This window comes from Rhinopithecus bieti, unplaced genomic scaffold (assembly GCF_001698545.2).
Source record: "Rhinopithecus bieti isolate Rb0 unplaced genomic scaffold, ASM169854v2 scaffold_73885, whole genome shotgun sequence".
NCBI lineage: Eukaryota > Metazoa > Chordata > Mammalia > Primates > Cercopithecidae > Rhinopithecus > Rhinopithecus bieti.
In genome coordinates this window covers 63,318-82,420 of record NW_016827416.1, presented here as the reverse complement: position 1 = coordinate 82,420, position 19,103 = coordinate 63,318, and the positions used below count along the sequence as shown (strand labels likewise).

General features: G+C 36.6%; 1 protein-coding gene across 4 annotated transcripts in view; it reads left to right on the top strand.

The window, feature by feature from the left end:
• LOC108523274 (protein FAM13A-like) overlaps positions 1 to 19,103 on the top strand; it is a 116,748-nt gene that overhangs the window by 34,504 nt on the left and 63,141 nt on the right. For all 4 annotated transcript variants that reach the window (XM_017863801.1, XM_017863803.1, XM_017863802.1 and 1 more), the window contains 2 exons: positions 3,245 to 3,434; positions 11,827 to 12,039. In XM_017863801.1, the coding sequence (XP_017719290.1) occupies positions 3,245 to 3,434; positions 11,827 to 12,039 (403 nt within the window). The remainder of the gene's footprint in view (positions 1 to 3,244; positions 3,435 to 11,826; positions 12,040 to 19,103) is intronic.

Below are 19,103 nucleotides of genomic sequence, written 5' to 3'. Positions count from 1 at the left end.
GTCTTTATGATAAGCCACTCAAGCTTCAGTGATTTGCAGAAGGGATCTGATTCACCTGGTGGAGAGACTGAGCCCCGTCTTTCCTAGAGGCAAGGCAATCATTTTGAGTAGTATTGTTATCAAAGCTGTTCACAGTGAACTTGCAGTCATTCCCCAAAACACACTCTGGATTTGTTATTTGGAAAAAGGACAAGTGGAAACTTAAGTGCCCCAAACCAATAAATATTTACTACAATCAGTGTATTTTGTTAACTATCCTAACTATTTTCCAACAAAAATAAAGCCATCAACAAGGTCACCAATACTTAATTATAAAAAGTATACTGGTATAAAACTCAGGAGATCTGGGCTCTAGGCACAGCCCTTTTTGACTAACATCACAACCTCTTAGGTCCTGATTTTCTTATTACTAAGGCGATAGTATAAGAATTAGAAGGCCCGTAAGGATTGATCTAACAGTAAAACTTTAAGGTTCTTTGGTTGTCTTTGTTATGTGGAAACCTATATTGTTTTTATATACACACATGCACACACACACACACACACCCATGAATATGCTCCAGATAGTCCAGTCTTCACACTCAAGTGATGCATGGGAATTTATATGTAAACAAAAGTTTAAACAGTTAAGGTAGACTCAATACCTTAATTAGTAACTTTTTTTTTTTTTTAGATGGAGTCTTGCTCTGTCGCCCAGGCTGGAGTGCAGTGTTGCAATCTCGGTTCACTGCAAGCTCCGCCTCCTGGCTTCATGCCATTCTCCTGCCACAGCCTCCTGAGTAGCTGGGACTACAGGCGCCTGCCACCATGCCCAGCTAACTTTTTTTAAATTTAATTTTATTTTTATTTTTAGTAGAGACGGGGTTTCGCCGTGTTGGCCAGGATGGTCTCAATCTCCTAACCTCATGATCTGCCCACCTCAGCCTCCCAAAGTGCTGGGATTATAGCCGTCAGCCACCGCACCCAGCCCTAATTCAAGGTTTTAAACTCATATAGACAGAATTTCTAAGGAAACCTTGTGAATTTCTAGGAACAAATCAAGGAATTGTGATAAGTACATATTAAGTTATTTTTTCCTCATTGTTCAAAGGTCATACTTAGAGATTTTAGAAAATTAGAGATGTATGGAGAACAGTAATTAGGTTATCAGAATTCAGCAATCAAACGTGTCTCAACTATGTTTCCCTTTTAAAAAAGTAACCTTTATAGAAATATTTACTACAGAAATGATTAATTAGCTTTCCATTACTTTAAGAAGAAATCAGAATAATAATTCCTAGAAGAAAGAGAAGGAGGAAAAGGATTATGACAATCAGTACTCAGTGAGTGTGCCAGGCACTGTTCTTACTCCTTTACGTAAATGAACTCATTTCTACCTTGTACATTTCTATGACATGCAAACTCTTGGTATTCCCATTTTATAGATGAGGAAACTGAGGCACACAGAGGTTATATGACTTGTGCAAGGTTATAGCTAATAAGAGTCAGAATGGGATTTGATCCAGTCTTGTTCCATAGTCTATGCTCTAAACCACTATGCTGTATTCTCTGTATAAGCAGATAAAATAAGATAAAATTTATATAATTTAACTTCACTGTCAGCTGTTTTTAATGCTACACGAGTTTTTTTTTTAAGTTTTGTTATTAGTGGTTATTTTTTAGCTGCTTGCTCACCAGATATACCTGGTTGAAATTTCCCATGGATTCAGTTGAAGGAGATTGATACATTTATAAACCTATAAGAAAAAGAAATTATTAACTGTTACAAGTTGGACTTAATTAACAAAATCATAATTTCCTTGGTAACAGAGATCATGGGTTTCGTCCATACTACTACTACTCCATAGTGGCTATCCCATGACTTATTTATAATGTTAATAGATACTAAATCTGTGTTGTATCTTTACATTGGCTGAATTTTCACTAGAGAAATATGGCTTTCAAATATGACCTATAAAAGATGCAGATATGCTAGTAAAAGCTTACCTCATTCTGTAGATTATACAATTTAAAATCAAATTGAGATTGCAAGTATCCTACTCAAAGACTGTAGAATTAACTTGTAATTGTCTTATGCCACATATAGCATTTATAAGCTTGTTACTATAATTGTACATAAACTGCACTATAACATTAAATAAACCTATTATAAGTTAAGGAGAGGAACATGGACCTAGAGCAAGACAAAACTGTCTCTTACTAGTTCTCTGACTTTTACCAAATTACTTAACTCTGGTTTTTGTTTCCTCAACTCTAGATTGAACGTAATGTTTCTACTCTTAGGATTTTTTAGTGACTAAATGATGGTGATTTAAGTCATTTAATAGTATTTCCACATTGGTTAGCTGCTACATTCATTCTCAAAAAGTGGAAGTTTCCTCCAATTTTACTGCCTCTGTCCCTCAGATAAGACTGTTTGCATTTTTCCATCTCTCTTTTCAGTATTTGGATTTATTAACATATATAATAAAATTTATATAAGACACATGCTTAAAAAATTCCTCTTTATTTGGACGCAGATTTTTATTACAAGGAAGAAACAAACTCTTATGAATTTTTCATTGTGTTATTAATTTGAGGTAATTGAATCTTAGTTGCATTTTTATTTACAATATATATAATACAATCTTGTTGAAGAATTTAAAATTGCGACTACCTAAATGTTGTTGTTTCAAAGATTTGAGGGCATTTTGAACCTCAGTAAGAACTGAGTTGATATTATGTTCCTAAAGATTACTGAGATATTTACAGATGTAATCAAATCAGAGAACTATAATGATCATTGTACATGTAGAATGGTCGTTGTAATTTTTTCTTCTGACACTTTAAATTAAAGCTACCTTAAAATGACACCGAGACAAATTTTTGTCTTTAGAAACATCTCAGGATCTGCCTGGTGTTTCACTGTTCTTATAAATGTTTTATTTTCCTGTTAACCAGGTACTTCTGAGTCACACCCCTTGGTTACTGTAGTAATATATCTTAGATACAGCAGTGTATTGCTCCCTCTCTTAGCTACACACTTCAGTTGTGGCTTTAGGTTTCTCATTACTTTTCATTCCTTTTAGCCATTATATCTGAGCAACATGTGAGAGATGTTAGAGATTTTGGTTTGAGTTGAAGTAAAAATAAGACCACAACTATTCTTCTTCAAACACATTTTAATTCACGTGTTTCTGTTGTAACCATGCAACCTCCTGTGGTCAATGTGACTGACTGCTCTTTTTTCTTACGTTCTTTTAAGCAAAGTAAAGCAGCGGTTCGGCTGAAAGAAGACATGAAAAAGATAGTGGCGGTGCCATTAAATGAACAGAAGGATTTTACCTATCAGAAGTTATTTGGAGTCAGTCTCCAAGAACTTCAACGGCAGGGGCTCACCAAGAATGGCATTCCAGCAATAGTGTGGAATATAGTGGAATACTTGACGCAGCATGGTGAGTTAAGTCATGCTTTAGTCTTTTCATTTTCACAGTCCCTTGCATAAACAAATTATTTGTGTGAATTATTTCATAATGTATGATTAGACTATCCTCTAAAGCACCTTCATTAGAATATTAAATTACTGTGTAATATACTTTTTATTTAAAAAAGGGCATTACTAAAAGGGCATTACTGCTTAACATTATCTTGACAGTACTAATTTGATTAACCATAGAGCAATCACTTTAATTATAGAGATTTCTAGTTTGGAATGTTTCCTAGTTTTAAATGCTAAAATACTCTGTTGTAATATTAATAGTCAGTTTTCTAGATTAATTAAATTCCAACTGATAGTCAATAATTTTTAATGTAACCAAACATGTTTTTGGGTATCTCTTTCACCTGAGGTCAATCATGAACTTACTTATTCAATGCCTAGACTATCCTCATGCACTTAGAAGAGATACCAAAAAACTATGATGTAAAACTGATTATGCAGGGTGGCAGGGGGGTGGTTTCTCTTATCTTTATAGAGATAAAATTAAGCATGTAAAACATTTGGAGAATAATATAGTACATTATACAATAAAAAGATAAATTATATCTTAGTTACTGAGAGCTGTGTAGCCCACAGCTTTTTGATGATTTTGTTTAAAATAAATCATAAGCCTGGATCATTTGAGAGAATGTTTCCATATTCCCTGCATCTTTTTTTTTTTTTTTTTTTTTAAGAGAGAGGTTCTTGCTCTGTTACCCAGGCCAGAATGCAGTGATGTGATCATAGCTCACTGTAATCTCATACTTTAGGGCTCCAGTGATCTTCCTTTCTTAGCCTCTTCTGTAGCTGGGACTACAGGTGTATTCCACCACACCTGGCTGATTTATTTTTATTTTTATTTTTTGTAGAGACAGGTTTTCCCAATGTTGCCCCAGCTGGTTCTGAACTGCTGGACTCAAATGATTCTCCCACCTCAGCTTCCCAAAGTGTTGGGATTATAGGCATGAACCACCACACTCAGCCATGTAGGGATTTTTAAATGTAGAACTTGAGGCTTCAAACATACTCTGTACAGTAGTCTCCCATGTTACGCATGGTTTGGTTTTCCAGGGTTTCACTCTTACCTGTGACCAATCATAGTCCAAAGTTGCTAACTGGAAAATTCCAGAAATAAACAATTCATCAGTTTTTTGGGTTTTTTTGATGTTTGTTTTTTGTTTTTGTGATGGAGGTTCGCTTTTGTAGCCCAGGCTGAAGTGCAATGGCATGATCTCGGCTCACTGCAACCTTTGCCTCCCGGGTTCAAGCAATTCTCCTGCCTCATCCTCCTGAGTAGCTGGGATTAAAGATGCACACCCAGCTATTTTTTTTTTTTTGTATTATTAGTAGAGATGGGATTTCACCATGTTGGCCAGGCTGGTCTTGAACTCCTGACCTCAGGTAATCTGCCTGCCTCGGCCTCCCAAAGTGCTGGGATTCCAGGCATGAGCCACTGCACCCGGCCAACAATTCATCAGTTTTAAATGGTATAGCCTTCTGAGTAGCGTGATGAGATCTCTAGCCATCCTGCCGCTTGGGACCTTAATCGTCCGCTTGTCCAGTGTATCCATGTGTGTATGCCACCTGCCTGTTAGTCACTTAGTAGTGGCCTCAGTTTGCAGATTGATCATTGTGGTATCACAGTGCTTGTGTTCAGGTGGCTCTTATTTTACTTAATAATGGCCCCAAAGTGCAAGAATAATAATGCTGGAAATTCAATAACGCCGAAGAGAAGCCATGAAGTGGCTTTTAATTGAAAAGGTGCGTTCTCAACTTAATAAAGGGAGAAAAAAAAATGTATGCTGAGGTTGCTAAGATCTATGGTAAGAACAAATCTCTCCCAATTATTCTGTTGTATTGCTTTTTTTTTTTTTTTTTTAAAGGGACAGGGTCTTGCTCTGTTGCCCAGGCTGGAATGCCTTGGTGTGATCATAACTCACTGCAGCCTCATATTCCACGGTTCAAATAATCTTCCCACCACAGCCTCCTGAATAGCTATTGTACAGGCATGTGCCACTGTAACCTGCTAATTAAAAAAAATGTTTTTAGAGGCAAGTCTCGCCATGTTGCCCAGGCTGATTTGAACTCCTGGCCTCAAACAATCCTTCCACCTCAGCCTCTTAAGTAGCTTGGATTATAGATGTGAGCCATTGCAACTGGCTCTATTCTGTTTTTTTATTGTTATTGTTAATCTCTTACTATGCCTACTTTTTAAATTAAACTTTATCATAGATATGTATGTATGGGGAAAAAAACCCAGTATATGTAGGGTTTGGTACTATCCAAGGTTTTAGGCATCTATTGGCAGTCTTGGAACATATCCCCTTTGGGTAAGATGTGTCTACTGTATTTTGAATAATTTGTTTCAGGCCATGTCTTTCCAGGATTACAAGTCTCTTCTCCCTTTCTGATAAGAATCATTTATTGGAAAGGAGTGAGAAGCGCTCATCACATGTTCCTCTATAGGAATATGTATCAACTTCTGACAGGGACTCTATGGCAGATTATTCATTCTGCTGATGGTTAGATGTTAATTGAAAAAAACATCTATCTGCTGTGGTTACTAGGCATGTAGATGACTGATATGGTTAGGCTTTGTGTTCTCACCCAAATCTTATCTTGAATCATAATCCCCTAGTCCCCACATGTCAAGGGAGAGATCAGGTGGAGGTAATTGAATCATGGGGGTGGTTTCCCCAGGCTGTTCTCTGATAGTGAGTTCTCAAGAGATCTGATGTTTTCATAAGGGGCTCTTCCCCCTTCGCTCAGCACTTCTTCTCCTTCCTGCCGCCTTGTGAAGGTGCCTCGCTTCCCCTTTGCCTTCTGCCTCGTAAGTTTCCTGAGGCCTCCCCACCATGCTGAACTGTCTTTCTTTTATAAATTACCCACTTTCAGGCAAAATTTTATGACAAAAAATTTTTTTTTTCCTGAAAACTTAAGAGCCAGGTTTCTGTTCTTACTCTGTAGAGTTTTTCTCCTTATTAAAGGAAGATAAATTGCAAAAAGGCCAGATTCTTAGAAAACAGCTCTGGATTTATTCAAATACTTCAAACAGTTAAACAGAAACAGTGTTACACATAGCATGACAGGAAGATGGAAGTTTGGCCTACAAAATCTTGAAGCCGGGAGTTACAACCAGCTTTAATAGGATTTATTTACATACTTGGTTTTGAGTAAGACTGTGTATCCCACTGAGTTAGATACAAATGGATTTCTAGATCATTCATTTAATCTGTTAAGTAGGGATGTATATTCATTTAGATGTCCAACTATGGGTACCTGAAGTAATATTTTGGTTTTGGCATAATCAGTGTTCTTTCTGTCAACATTAATTGGTAATAGTCTCTTGAGCATACTTTTATTGTGTAAAAATATTTTACATTTTAATTTTTAAAAATTTTAGTGTTTTTTGAATAGTTAATAAAGTTATGTGGTTCAAAATATAGGAAGGTATATAGTGAAAAGTCTCTCCCTGCAAACTGTCTCCTGACCTTTGTTTTCTCTCTCTAAAACAGTATTACTCTACCTGTTTCTGGTATCTTCTTAAGATGTTTCGTATATATATAAGTATATGTCTGTGTGTTCTTTTTTCCCTTTTATCACAAATATTGCATACTGTTCTGAATCTTTTAAATATCAATGTATTTTGGAGATTGTTCCATATTGCATAAAGAGCTTTACTCATTTTTAATTATTTTATTTTCCTCTGCCTACTGTTTTACCATATGTATATATCATGTCTTTAAGCAGTCTCATGCTGATGGGCACATGGATTGTTTCCAGTCTTCTATTGTTTACGAACAATGATTCCATGGTTAACCTGTAACATATGGCATTTCAAGCACATGTGAGTGTGTGCATAGACTGCCTTCCTGGAAGTGGACTCCTGGGTGGTCAGAGGATATGTGCATCTGTAATGAACTCTATCAGAGTTGAAACAGTTTATACTCACACCATCAACATATAAAACTTTTGGCAAAATTTAAATTAGGGATTGATTTTCTTCTGCCCCTCCTTAGCATACTGTTAGTTATACTTTAACAGGGTGTATTTGGGTAATGCAAACTAAACATTTTATTAAGTTAAATCAGTCATTCTTAATGAGGGATGTGAAATAGAATCACTAGTGGAATCTTTCATAATACACATGCATTGCCCACACCTCATATCTACTGAATCAGAATCTTGACTGGGCAAACTCCGGTAGGCCTAGCACCTGTATTTTGAAAGGCTATGTAGTTAATTACTATGTAGACAAACATAAGCTCCTTCTTGTATTTGAAACTATCATGTTAATAAACCAAAGAAACTGTGTAAGTTTGAAGGGTAGTATAAAGTTTGAGGGCATAATACTTCAATTTGTTTTATTTAATTACTTTGCAGTTTTTTTCAGGTCAACAAATATTTACTGTACACCTGTGATATACAGTAAGCACTGTGTCAGGCATGGGAATGGGACTATAGGGGTCACATGACCGGTCATATAATTCAATCATAGGTTGGTATTTTGGTTATGCTCTATTATTGTTTCACGTAAATGCAGACAGTTTAACAATTGGCATGAGAGTAAACTGTTATTGTAATGGAATTTTAAGACAGAAAGACCTATGTCAAGCCCTTTAAGCAGATTTTGGATAGTTTCATTTAAAAATATATACATTATAACTTATAAAACATATAGTCTTTAAACTCTTTTTCTCACTGACAATGTTAACAGCTTCTTTCTCTTAGTTTAGCATGAAGATACTATAGGTTATGCCGTTTTAACCCGCAGTGTAGAGTTTCAAGTCACCACCAGGTGTCAGAATGTGCTTACTTATTGTCATACTACTTCCTTGGCCAAAGTGTGCTGTTAGGCAAATTGTGACTTCTGGCATATTCTGTTTCTAATGGCATATTCTGTTTCTAATATTCATACTATTTTGAAAGAAATATTTCAATTGTACAGAAAAGTATCTTTCAGTGATGTAGATATTAACTTATATAATTTTTTCATTTCTAAACCACTATTAAGTTGCTGTTTTGTAGTAATTAGCACATAGCCTAAAATCAAATATAATAGAAGCTTTGAAATGTATGAGAGTAACTCTGCTTCATGAAGTCATCCAAATATCCCCTTTTTCTGAATATTTTTGTTATAGTCATAATTTTCTAAAATTTTAGGGTGGGAAAATTTAAAGGTTATTTGGTCTGGTAAGCCTCATGTGGGTATTGGATGTATTCTAGCCTCATAAGAGGCTTAAAAAACTGTATGGATTCTTCTTCTCAGAATGTGATATATTCATGTCCAGGATTATAAACTTTCCCTAGTTGAACATCACCAATTACGATAATTAGTGATAAAAGAGTTGTGGGTGGGAGATATTCCTGAGGGAAGAGTTGTTCAGATAAATGGGACAGAGACAGGAAAATATTACTAAGGAGCATTAAATTCAGTCACTTCTACTTGTACCTTATACATCTGCTAGTTTGGTCCAGTGGGATCAGGAGGCTTGAGGACCACAGACAGTTCTTGGAGCTGGGTAGTTTTTTCTGAAATTGCTGGAAGTATATTTATTTGGGGGAAGGTTCAAAAAAACCTTGTTGGAAAAGAAAGACTAAGGTCAAAGCTAAAAAGAAAAAAAAACAGCATCATGTGAAATCAGATCTAAGGGGCATTTGGTAGGCCAAAAACAGAAGGCAAGGTTAGGTTAAGCAGCTGGGTAAATATAGGAACAGGAAACAAATCTCTAAATTTTCAGGATTTCAGCTTTGACCAGGGATGGAATGCCTTTCTGTTGGATGCTAGCTGCTTGATTGTTGGATAAGTTTCTGAAGCTAAAGATAAACTTTTGTATAGTAGAGGAGACAGACCTTGAAAGCTTTAAACAATTAAGCTGGTGTCTCCCAATAGAACCTGATATTCCACAGAACTTAAGGGAAAGGCGTATCATATTTGTTATCCTTTTGCTGCATATCAGATTACCCCAAAACATAGTAGATTAAAACAATAGTATTTATCATTATCTCACAGTTTCTGTGGGTCAGGAATCCAGACACATCTTAGTTGTGTCCTCTGTCCTAGAGTTACAAGGCTGTGATCGTGGTGTGAGCCAAGGCTTCAGTCATATCAGGACTCAACAGGGGAAAAATTCCCTCCCAAGCTCATTCATGTGGTTGTTGGCAGGATTCTGTTACTTGTGAGCTGTTGACCTGAGGGTTTTCAGTTATTCACTGGTCTTTGGCCAGATACCACCTTTAGATCTTTGCCCGTGGCCAGTAGCTAATAAAGTACATCAGAGAGACGGAGAGAGAGGGGGAGAGAGAGAGAAAGAGAGAGAAGCATGATGGATTGTCAGTCTTTTATAACTTAATCCCAAAATATGACATGACATCACATTTGCTGTATTCTGTTGTTAGAAGCAAGTCACTAGGTCTGGCCCACACTCAAGTAGAGGGGATTATAATGGGTGTGGTACGAGAAGTGGGGATCATGGGAACTATTGTAGAAGCTGTCTGCCACACAGACCAACTGATATCTCGTCCATTTAGGTGGTGCCCTGGTCATAGTCATTGTTAAATACTTTTAATATCATCCCTAGTGTCACAATTTTTTTCAGAATTGGAGCTAAAATTCATATCAACTTTTGATATTGATTTTCTTTACAGCCAAATAATATGTATACATGGAAGAACACAAACATCTTACCAGACTTCAAAGTCCATGAGAGTAATGATAGTGTTGAATTTTTTTCTCACGATTGATTTTTTTATGACCTAACATAATGTCAGGCACTTATTACATGTTTGTTGAATTAAAGAGCTTATAAAGCATTTTATCAGATTATAAAATAAAAAGAAATTAGCTTCCTCCTTTGCTTTAAAAAGAGCAATACAATTACCAGGTAAGGGTAAGAAGCAAAGGCTGATATAAATTATCACCTCCCCTCTAAAAAATCCTGATAGGCTTCAATGTCATTATGTTTTTGCTGACATTCACCATTAGACTCTCAAGAATATCAAGTTAAATCCTGGCCTGCTCTTTCTTAGAAAGATTGTTTCTTACACTTTCAAAGTCTTCTACTGCCTGACACACTCGCTTACATGGTGTGCAGCACACTGAGCTGGAAATCATTATCTTCTGCCCTAAACCAGCTACCCTCCTATCCCTACCTCCAACCTTATCTTTTACAGTGTTTCTTTTTCCTGTATTCCTACTTTTCAAACCTTAAGGTTACCTTTCAACCCTTTCCCTCTCCCTTTTGAACCAAGTTACCAAATCATCTTTATTCTTTTTCACTTCTTTTCCACCATAATATCAGTTTACTACCTTAAAATAGAAGATCGTTTCCATCTCCTTACCCTACTTCTTAGCTAGCTAAATCTTCCTAAAACCCTTATTATATTTTGTCTTTTTCCTCACTTAATACTCCAGTGATAAAGGCTTCACTATTTAACTTGTCACAGACCCTTTCCTGTTTCTCCATTTTATTATCCCATCATTCTTTGACCTAGGCACCCCACATTGTCCTCTGCCTACCTTTCTTTATGCTATCCTGTCTCCACTTCTCAATTTGTGTTTTTGTTTATCTTTGTCGGGGGTAGATCAAGGTTTTGTGGGTGCCTAAACTTTTGAGACTTCTTTAAGAAAAGAACGTGATACTAAGAATACAGGATTAGGGACAGAGCTTGTAAAGGGCCCAAGAAAATGAGGGGCCCTGAAGCTCAAGCTTCATTGGTTTCATAGCTCAACAGCTCCAGCCCCTCTGTGTTGCTTTAGCCAAAGGTTAAGTTTACCTCCTCCAGGAGGCCTTCTCTGATAACCTCAGCTGACACTGATATCCCCCGTCAACTGACTGTAGGCAAGGATCTTGTCTTACACCACTTTATAGTTTCCTAGAGTCTTACCTTTTGAATTTAGTGATTACTGAAAAACCATCACTTATTTCTTAAACTATTACACAGGTAATCACATAGAGTTTAAAAGTTTCTTAAATACATGTCATTTAAAAAGTAGTTCATGAAGTGTTAAGCTGCTGCTAGAGCCCTGAGTAAGTTTCTGTTAGGTGCTCTAAAAGATTACATAAATGAAAAATTTCTTTGTGTACTCTGTTTTGCTCTATGTTTATATATGGCATAGCCTTATTTTCAGAGGCCCGGTTTTATACCAATCTTATATGATCTGTTTAGTTGATATGCAGTGGATATGAACATTTATTATTCTAAGGAAAGTTTTACAAAATGTGAAAATCATGCAATGATTGATAATTACAGTGTTGAGAGAATCATATGCTAAAATTTCTTTCTTTGTGTCTGGTGTTGTTATCATTCTTTACATTTCATGTCTGTGAGAAACCTATTTATTTTCTGTGTCTACATTGCTCTTCCAGGACTCACCCAAGAAGGTCTTTTTCGGGTAAATGGTAACGTGAAGGTGGTGGAACAACTTCGACTGAAGTTCGAGAGTGGAGTGCCCGTGGAGCTCGGGAAGGAGGACGGTGATGTCTGCTCAGCAGCCAGTCTGTTGAAGCTCTTTCTGAGGGAGCTGCCCGACAGTCTGATCACCTCGGCATTGCAGCCTCGATTCATTCAGCTCTTTCAGGGTTAGTACAGTAAATCCTTCTAGGAGTGAAAACCACTTTATTAGGCCAGGCACAGTGGCTCACACCTATAATCCCAACACTTTGGGAGGCTGAGGTAGAAAGATTGCTTGAAGCCAGGAGTTGAAGACCACTGTGGTTAACCAAGCAAGACCCCCATCTCTACAAAAAAAAAAAAAAAAAAAAAGCAGGAAAAAACCACCAGTTTTATTTTTAGTTAACGTACTAAATATTTAAAATTTAAAAAGCTTTTAAATATTTGTGGTCTTTCTGTAACCACCACCTTGCTATTTTACTCCAGGCTGTCATCTCCTATGTACAATAATACTAGACTGATTATGAAATACTATTATTAAATGAAATTTCTGATACCATTAACATGTGACTACTTCAGTAACATAATATTGAAAAGCCCTGATGCTTTTGAGCCAAAGACATGTTTTTTCTGACTAATGACTGCCATAAAAGGAGTGAGATCAAGAATAATTTAGAAAACATTAGAGAACAATAAAGGAAATGTTCATTAAATTGTGTTTGGTTAGTGACCTTTGAAACTGAAAGCTCACTAGTGTACTTGCTTTTTCTCATAAGCAAGATTGAGTCCTAAAATAATTGTGTTCATTTTGTGAAGTAAAAATTGATTTTTGATTGTAGTAATAAGTGGTTTCATATGAAAGAATTCGCTTTTTTTTTGTTGTTTTTTTGAGACATAGTTTCATTCTTGTCACCCAGGCTGGAGTGCAGTGGCACAATCTTGGTTTACTGCAACTTTTGCCTCCCGGGTTCAAGCAGTTCTCCTACCTCAGCCTCCCGAATAGCTGGGATTACAGGCGCCCACCACCATGCCCGGCTAATTTTCGTATATTTAGTAGAGTTGGGGTTTCACCATGTTGGCCAGGCTGGTCTCAAACTCCTGACCTCAGGTGATCCACCTATCTCGGCTTTCCCAAGTGCTGGGGTTACAGGTGTGAACCACTGCGCCTGGCCAGGAACTCACTTTTTAAGTGTAATAATTATAGGCATAGTCATTATTGAATTCTCCTTCCTAAGTGCTGTAAGAAAAATGGTGTACCCTTGAAAGACATTTCTTTTATTATTTTTCCCAAATTAGAGAAGAAAGGAGAAAATATATTTCCAGAAGTATTAGTTGCCAGATTAAGGATGTTACCTAAAGCCACATTCCTTTGCAGCAGTGATGTACCTACTTACATGTAATATGCTAAAGAACAGGATAAGTGAGAAGGCCAGATAAGACAAGTAAGAAAGTACCAGAAATATTTTACCTTGTGAAAGACCGTTTTGAAATATTAGCTAAAAGTAGTGTGGTTGTATCAGAAGAGGACACTAACTACCTCCACTTGCCATCCCCTAGGGAGGGAGACTTGTCTGTAGCTCTCCCCCAGGCCCTCGTATCAGCAATGCCTCCTGCCCTGGCCTCTTCTCACTTCTCTGCAGCCCCTGGCCTCCCATAGTGACCTCCAGGCAATCCTTTTGGAAGATTACTCATGTCTTATTTCTTTCTTCAGAGTACCCAGGCGGTCCTCAGGAAACACATCTTTGCCACGTTCTTGAAATGGAGGTCAGTCACAAGGCAGAGCCCTGCCTTCTTGTGCTGCCGCCCAGGGCACCCATAGCCAGACTGTCTGCATTAGACTCTTTGAGGAGTTTTAGACTCTTCAGACTACCCAAGTGATTATCTGATGCCCCTCACTTGGCTTGGGAAAGTTAGGGGAAGCATTATATTTCTCTAACAACTCTCTCCCTTTAAAGAAATCCTCACTATCTAATTTTTAACTTCAGATTTTCACATGAATTTCCTGCTTAAATATTTTTGTGGCTGATTGATGGCCCAAGGCCTCCAGACCTGGGTTTGGTCTCACCTTCACAAGTTCTATATAGCCCATCTAGCATTTTGGCTTAGAATGGGAGGGCCCATCACAACCTTTATTTTTATCTTTGAGGCCTCAACCCCAAATTGTATTAATTTGCTACATCTGCCCTAACAAAATACCACAGACTGGGTGTTACAAGCCTAAACGAGAGAAATTTATTTCTCACAGTCCTGGAGGCTGCAAATCCAAGATCAAGGTGCCAGCAGTGTTGGTTTCTCCTGAGGCCTCTCTCTTCTGTGTGCAGATGGCTGCCTTCTCACTGTGTCTGCACGTGGCCTTTCCTCTGTGTGCACTCTCCTGATGTCTCTTCCTCTTATAAGGACACTACTATTGGATTAGGGACCCCTATTATAATTTAATTTAACCTTAACTACCACTTTAAAGGCCCCCAATACAATCATATTCTGAGGTATGGAGGTTAGAGCTTCAACATATGAATTTTGGAGGGAACACAATTCAGTCCTTAATAATGATGCAACAGGAAAAATCCCAGAAGTTTTACCTATTTTCAAACCTATTATTTTTTGTAGTCTTAACTACTTCATTTTTGAAAAAAACAATATTTTATTTTTTGAAAAGGCGTAACATTATTGGATTACTAAATGTTGTATTTTATTGAAAATAGTGATAAAATATGAAAGCAAATTAGAAGAACAGTTTGTTCTGGACAACAATGCTTTTTAGCTTTGTATGTCAGTGAGTGACGTATGTTTGAGGCTTGTTAATTGGAAACTGTATGAACTTTTTCCCGATATGTATGAAGATAACCATTCCTTCGTAAAGGTGACCATTCCTCCTATTTGGAGACATTAAATCCTTTTTACAAGGAATATTTTATCTATAGGGATGGGAAGTTTTGAGATAAAGTTTGGAAATTATTTTAAAATAATGTCTATAGGAGTTGACAAATATTTTGTGCGTAATGCAAAATATTTGGTAGTCAAATATCTTTAGTATTATAGTATTCTGTATTATTAAGTATTCTTATTACTCAGAAGTCCTGTATGTTTCAAAGGCTTTTATCACATTTCCAGAATCATTTTCATTTGATGTGAGAATGTACTGTTTTATTATTTTATTACTATTTATAGAACTATTTTTGTTATTTAGGTCTTTGTGAGTTGTCATATTCTTTATGACATGGTTCCTCAGTCATCAAAAAGTTGATAGGCATCATAAAAGCAAGCAGTATCATTCTAAAAGCAAGACTCATTGTATAGTCAACCTTTAGGTTATGTGAGATTATGCACAGGCAACAAATTTTGAATGGGAAGAGAGGTTAAATTTTTGCTATATTAGTATTATTCTTCCATTCCCTTAAAATCTCTGGTTAGATTTGAGTCATTTAGTAAAAAAAAAATTTACAGTTAAGCATCAATGACAGAAATACATTCTGAAAAATACGTTATTAGGTGATTTCATTGTTGTATGAACATCATAGAGTATACTTATACAAGCCTAGATGGTATAGCCTACTACACACCTAGGCTATATGGCATACCCTATTGCTTCTAGGTGACAAACCTATACAGCATGTTACTGTACTGAGTACTGTAGGCAGTTGTAACGCAGTGGAAAACACCTGTGTATCTAAACATATCTAAAAATGGAAAAGGTACAGTAGGCCTGGCCTGTGGCTCATGCCTGTAACCCAGCACTTTTGGAAGCTGAGATGGGCAGATTGCTTGAGCCTGGGAGTTTGAGACCAGCCTGGGTGACATGGCAAAACCCCATCTCTACAAAAAATAAAAAAAAATTAGCAGGACATGGTGGCATGCACCTGTAGTCCCAGCTACTTAGGAGGCTGAGGTGGGAGGATCACTTAAGCCTAGAAAGTCGAGGATGCAGTGAGCCATAATCATGCCACTGCACTCCAGCCTGAGTGACAGAGTGAAACCCTGTCTCAAAAGAAATAAAAATAAAAAAGAAAACAGAAAAGGTACAGTAAAAATATAGTATAAAATATTTTTTAAATGGTACGCCTGTACAGGGCATTTACCATGAATGGAGCTTGCAGGACTGGAAGTTGCTCTGGGTGAGTCAGTGAGTGAGTGGTGATTGAATGTGAAGGCGTAGGACGTTACTGCACCACTGTAGGCTTTATAAATCTTACACACTTAAGCTAAACTAAAATTTATTTAAAAAATTGTTTTTTCTTCAGTAATACACCTTAGCTTGCTGTAACTTTTTTACTTTATAACTTTTAACTTTTAAAAGCCTTTTGATTCTTTTAAAATAACACTTAGTTTAAAATACAAATACCTTGCATAGCTCTACAAATTTTTTTCTTTATATACTTTTAATATTTTCTATTTTAAAATTTTCATTTTCTTTTTTTACTTTGTAAAATTGTTTTTTTTTTTGTTTGTTTAAACTAAGACATAAGCACAGATGTGAGACTAGGCCTGCAGAGTCAGAATCATCAATATTACTACCTTCCACCTCCATATCTTGTTCCAATGGAAAGTCTTCAGGAACAGTAACACTCGTGGAACTGCCATCTCCTACCATAGCAATGCCTTCTTACAGAATACCTCCTGTAGCACCTGCCTGAGTCTGTGTTACAGTTAACATACACATGTGTATATGTATGTATATGTATATGTGTATCTGAGTCTGTGTCACAGTTAACGTTCGCATGTGTATCTGTATATGTGTATGTGTATCTGAGTCTGTTATACTTAACATACACATGTGTGTATATATCTATGTATATGTGTATCTGAGTCTGTTATAGTTAACATACACATGTATATATGTACGTATATGTATATGTGTATCTGGTCTGTGTTACAGTTAACTTTATATAAAGTTCATACATATAAATAGAATGAGTACACTCTAAAATGCACTATATATATATATAAAAATAGAATGAGTACACTCTAAAATAACAATAAGATGTATAGTAAGTTTTCACTTAATGTTGTTGATAATTTCTTGGAAACTGCAACTTTTAGCAAAATGATATACTGCGAAACAAATTTTACCACAGGCAGATTGATAAAAACAAAAGTTAAGTTCTGATGGCGTGTTTCTGGTTACAAAAACATCACCAAACTTCTAATTGAAGACCCAGAACACTTCTAATATTAAACGTTGAAATAAATGTGGGTACACATACATTTAAGAAATATTTTTAAAAAAATAAGAATGATTTCCCTAGTTGTTGGTAAATTAGTGAGTGATGACTGTCATAGCACTGATGGGTTAAGTCAAGGAATAGGTATTTGTGAATTATCAGCAGCACCTCTTCCCACCACATAGTTCAAAATCAATGACAAATATGGCAGGCTCACTGAGTGCGTTCCTACCGCATTGTTTAAATTGTCATGCATTTGTAGGATTATTGTCTATGAATTTTTATTTTACAATCATTTGTATTCATTCATTTATTCATTCATTCATTTTCTAACCTGCCTTTTCCAATTCAGGGTCGTGAGTGGCTGGAACCTACCTCAGCAGCTCAGGCGCAAGGTGGGAATCGACCCTGAACAGGACACTATTGCACCACAGGGTGTACTCACCCCCCTACCCACACTCATTCAAACTGGGACCATTTAGACATGCTGATGAACTGATCATGCCCATCTTTGGGGTGTGGGAGGAAACCGGAGCACCCAGAGGAAACTCATGCAGACCTGGGGAGAAGGCACAAACTCCACATAGAGTGTGGCTCTGGCTAGGAATCTATTTTTTTTTTCTCATCAGCTTAGAACAAAATGACCTTGAATGAAATGACATTATACCTGCTTTGTAGTAACTACATAAACCAGTAACATGGTCATTTATTATTGTTATAAAGTATTATGTACCAAATATAATTGTGTATGCTATACTTTTATAGGACTGGAAGCCAGTAGGTTTGTTTACACCAGCATCACCACAAACACTTAAGTAATATGTTGCAGTAGGACATTATGATGGCTGTGACATCACTGGGCAATAGGAATTTTTCAGCTCCATTATAATCTTATAGGACCATAGTCATATATGCAGTCCTTCAGTGACCAAAACATAGTTATGCAGTGCATGACTATAATTGAGCAGCTACTAGTTATGTAAGCTGCCAAGTAGAGGGAATAATGTATGCATTAGGCATCAGACAATATAGCCTCTATAAAATAAACTTACTCTTGCATAATTCAGATAGAAAATAGGTGAGAAGGGTTACTGTGTTATATATATATTTTATTGTCTCTATAAAATAAACTTTCTTCTTTCATATTTCAGATGAAAGACAGAAAGGATTACTGTGTTTCTTGTTGGTTTATTCTGTCTGAAATACCCTTATAATATAGGGTGGACGTTGCAACTGAGCACCCTGAAGCCGGGGGTGGTAAAGCTCTTTACAGATAGTTGAATGTGTTTTGGTTTTAATGCTCATTAAAAGCAGATGCTATGCTTGCCAGTAAACAGTATTCTCATCTCCCACGCTTTCTACTTTACATTAATATATGATAAAGTTGTTTTGATGTAATTTCCTCAGGGATGACTATGCTGCTTTCATAAATCCATCCTCGTAATAACAGATTAAATTGTTTTCTTGGTATTCTGTCACAACTCAATCCTACATTTCTTTTTTTAATGTTGTTGTAGGCCTTTGAATTATATCCTGTGTAAAGAGCAAGTGATTTCGTAGTGGAATGTGCTTAAAATTTTTCAGATCAAAGTCCTCTCTTCCATGCTTTATAGGATGGAGTTCTGGAGCCGTAAGTATTTTTTCAGACATTTAGGCTAAACCAAACTGCCAGTGAGGACAGTCTGGATGTCTGTAAGCATCCCTGACACTTAACATCTTGTAGATGAACAGTGGCCCTCTATGGGAGAAAACTGTTTAAATTCATTCATTTCTATAACAAATTGTCCACTTTGGATGTGTTTGGTGTCTGAAGCTCTGAGATCATATGGGTTTTAGTTAACAAATTAGTATACCTGCATGACAGATTTTTATCAAAGACTTCTATCTCTATTTGATTTCTTCCAGAACCTTTTGCTTCTTTCAGAGGCCTGACAACCCCTCTCAGAGGTTTAGCTGATTCATATTTAAGAGACACACTCGAAGGGACCGTCAGTGATCATCCTTTCCTATTGCCATGTTAGGGTTCTCTCTGACTGCTGCAACTCATCTTCCTTAATCAAGGTTTCTAGTATGATTATCTCAGCTTTGTATAT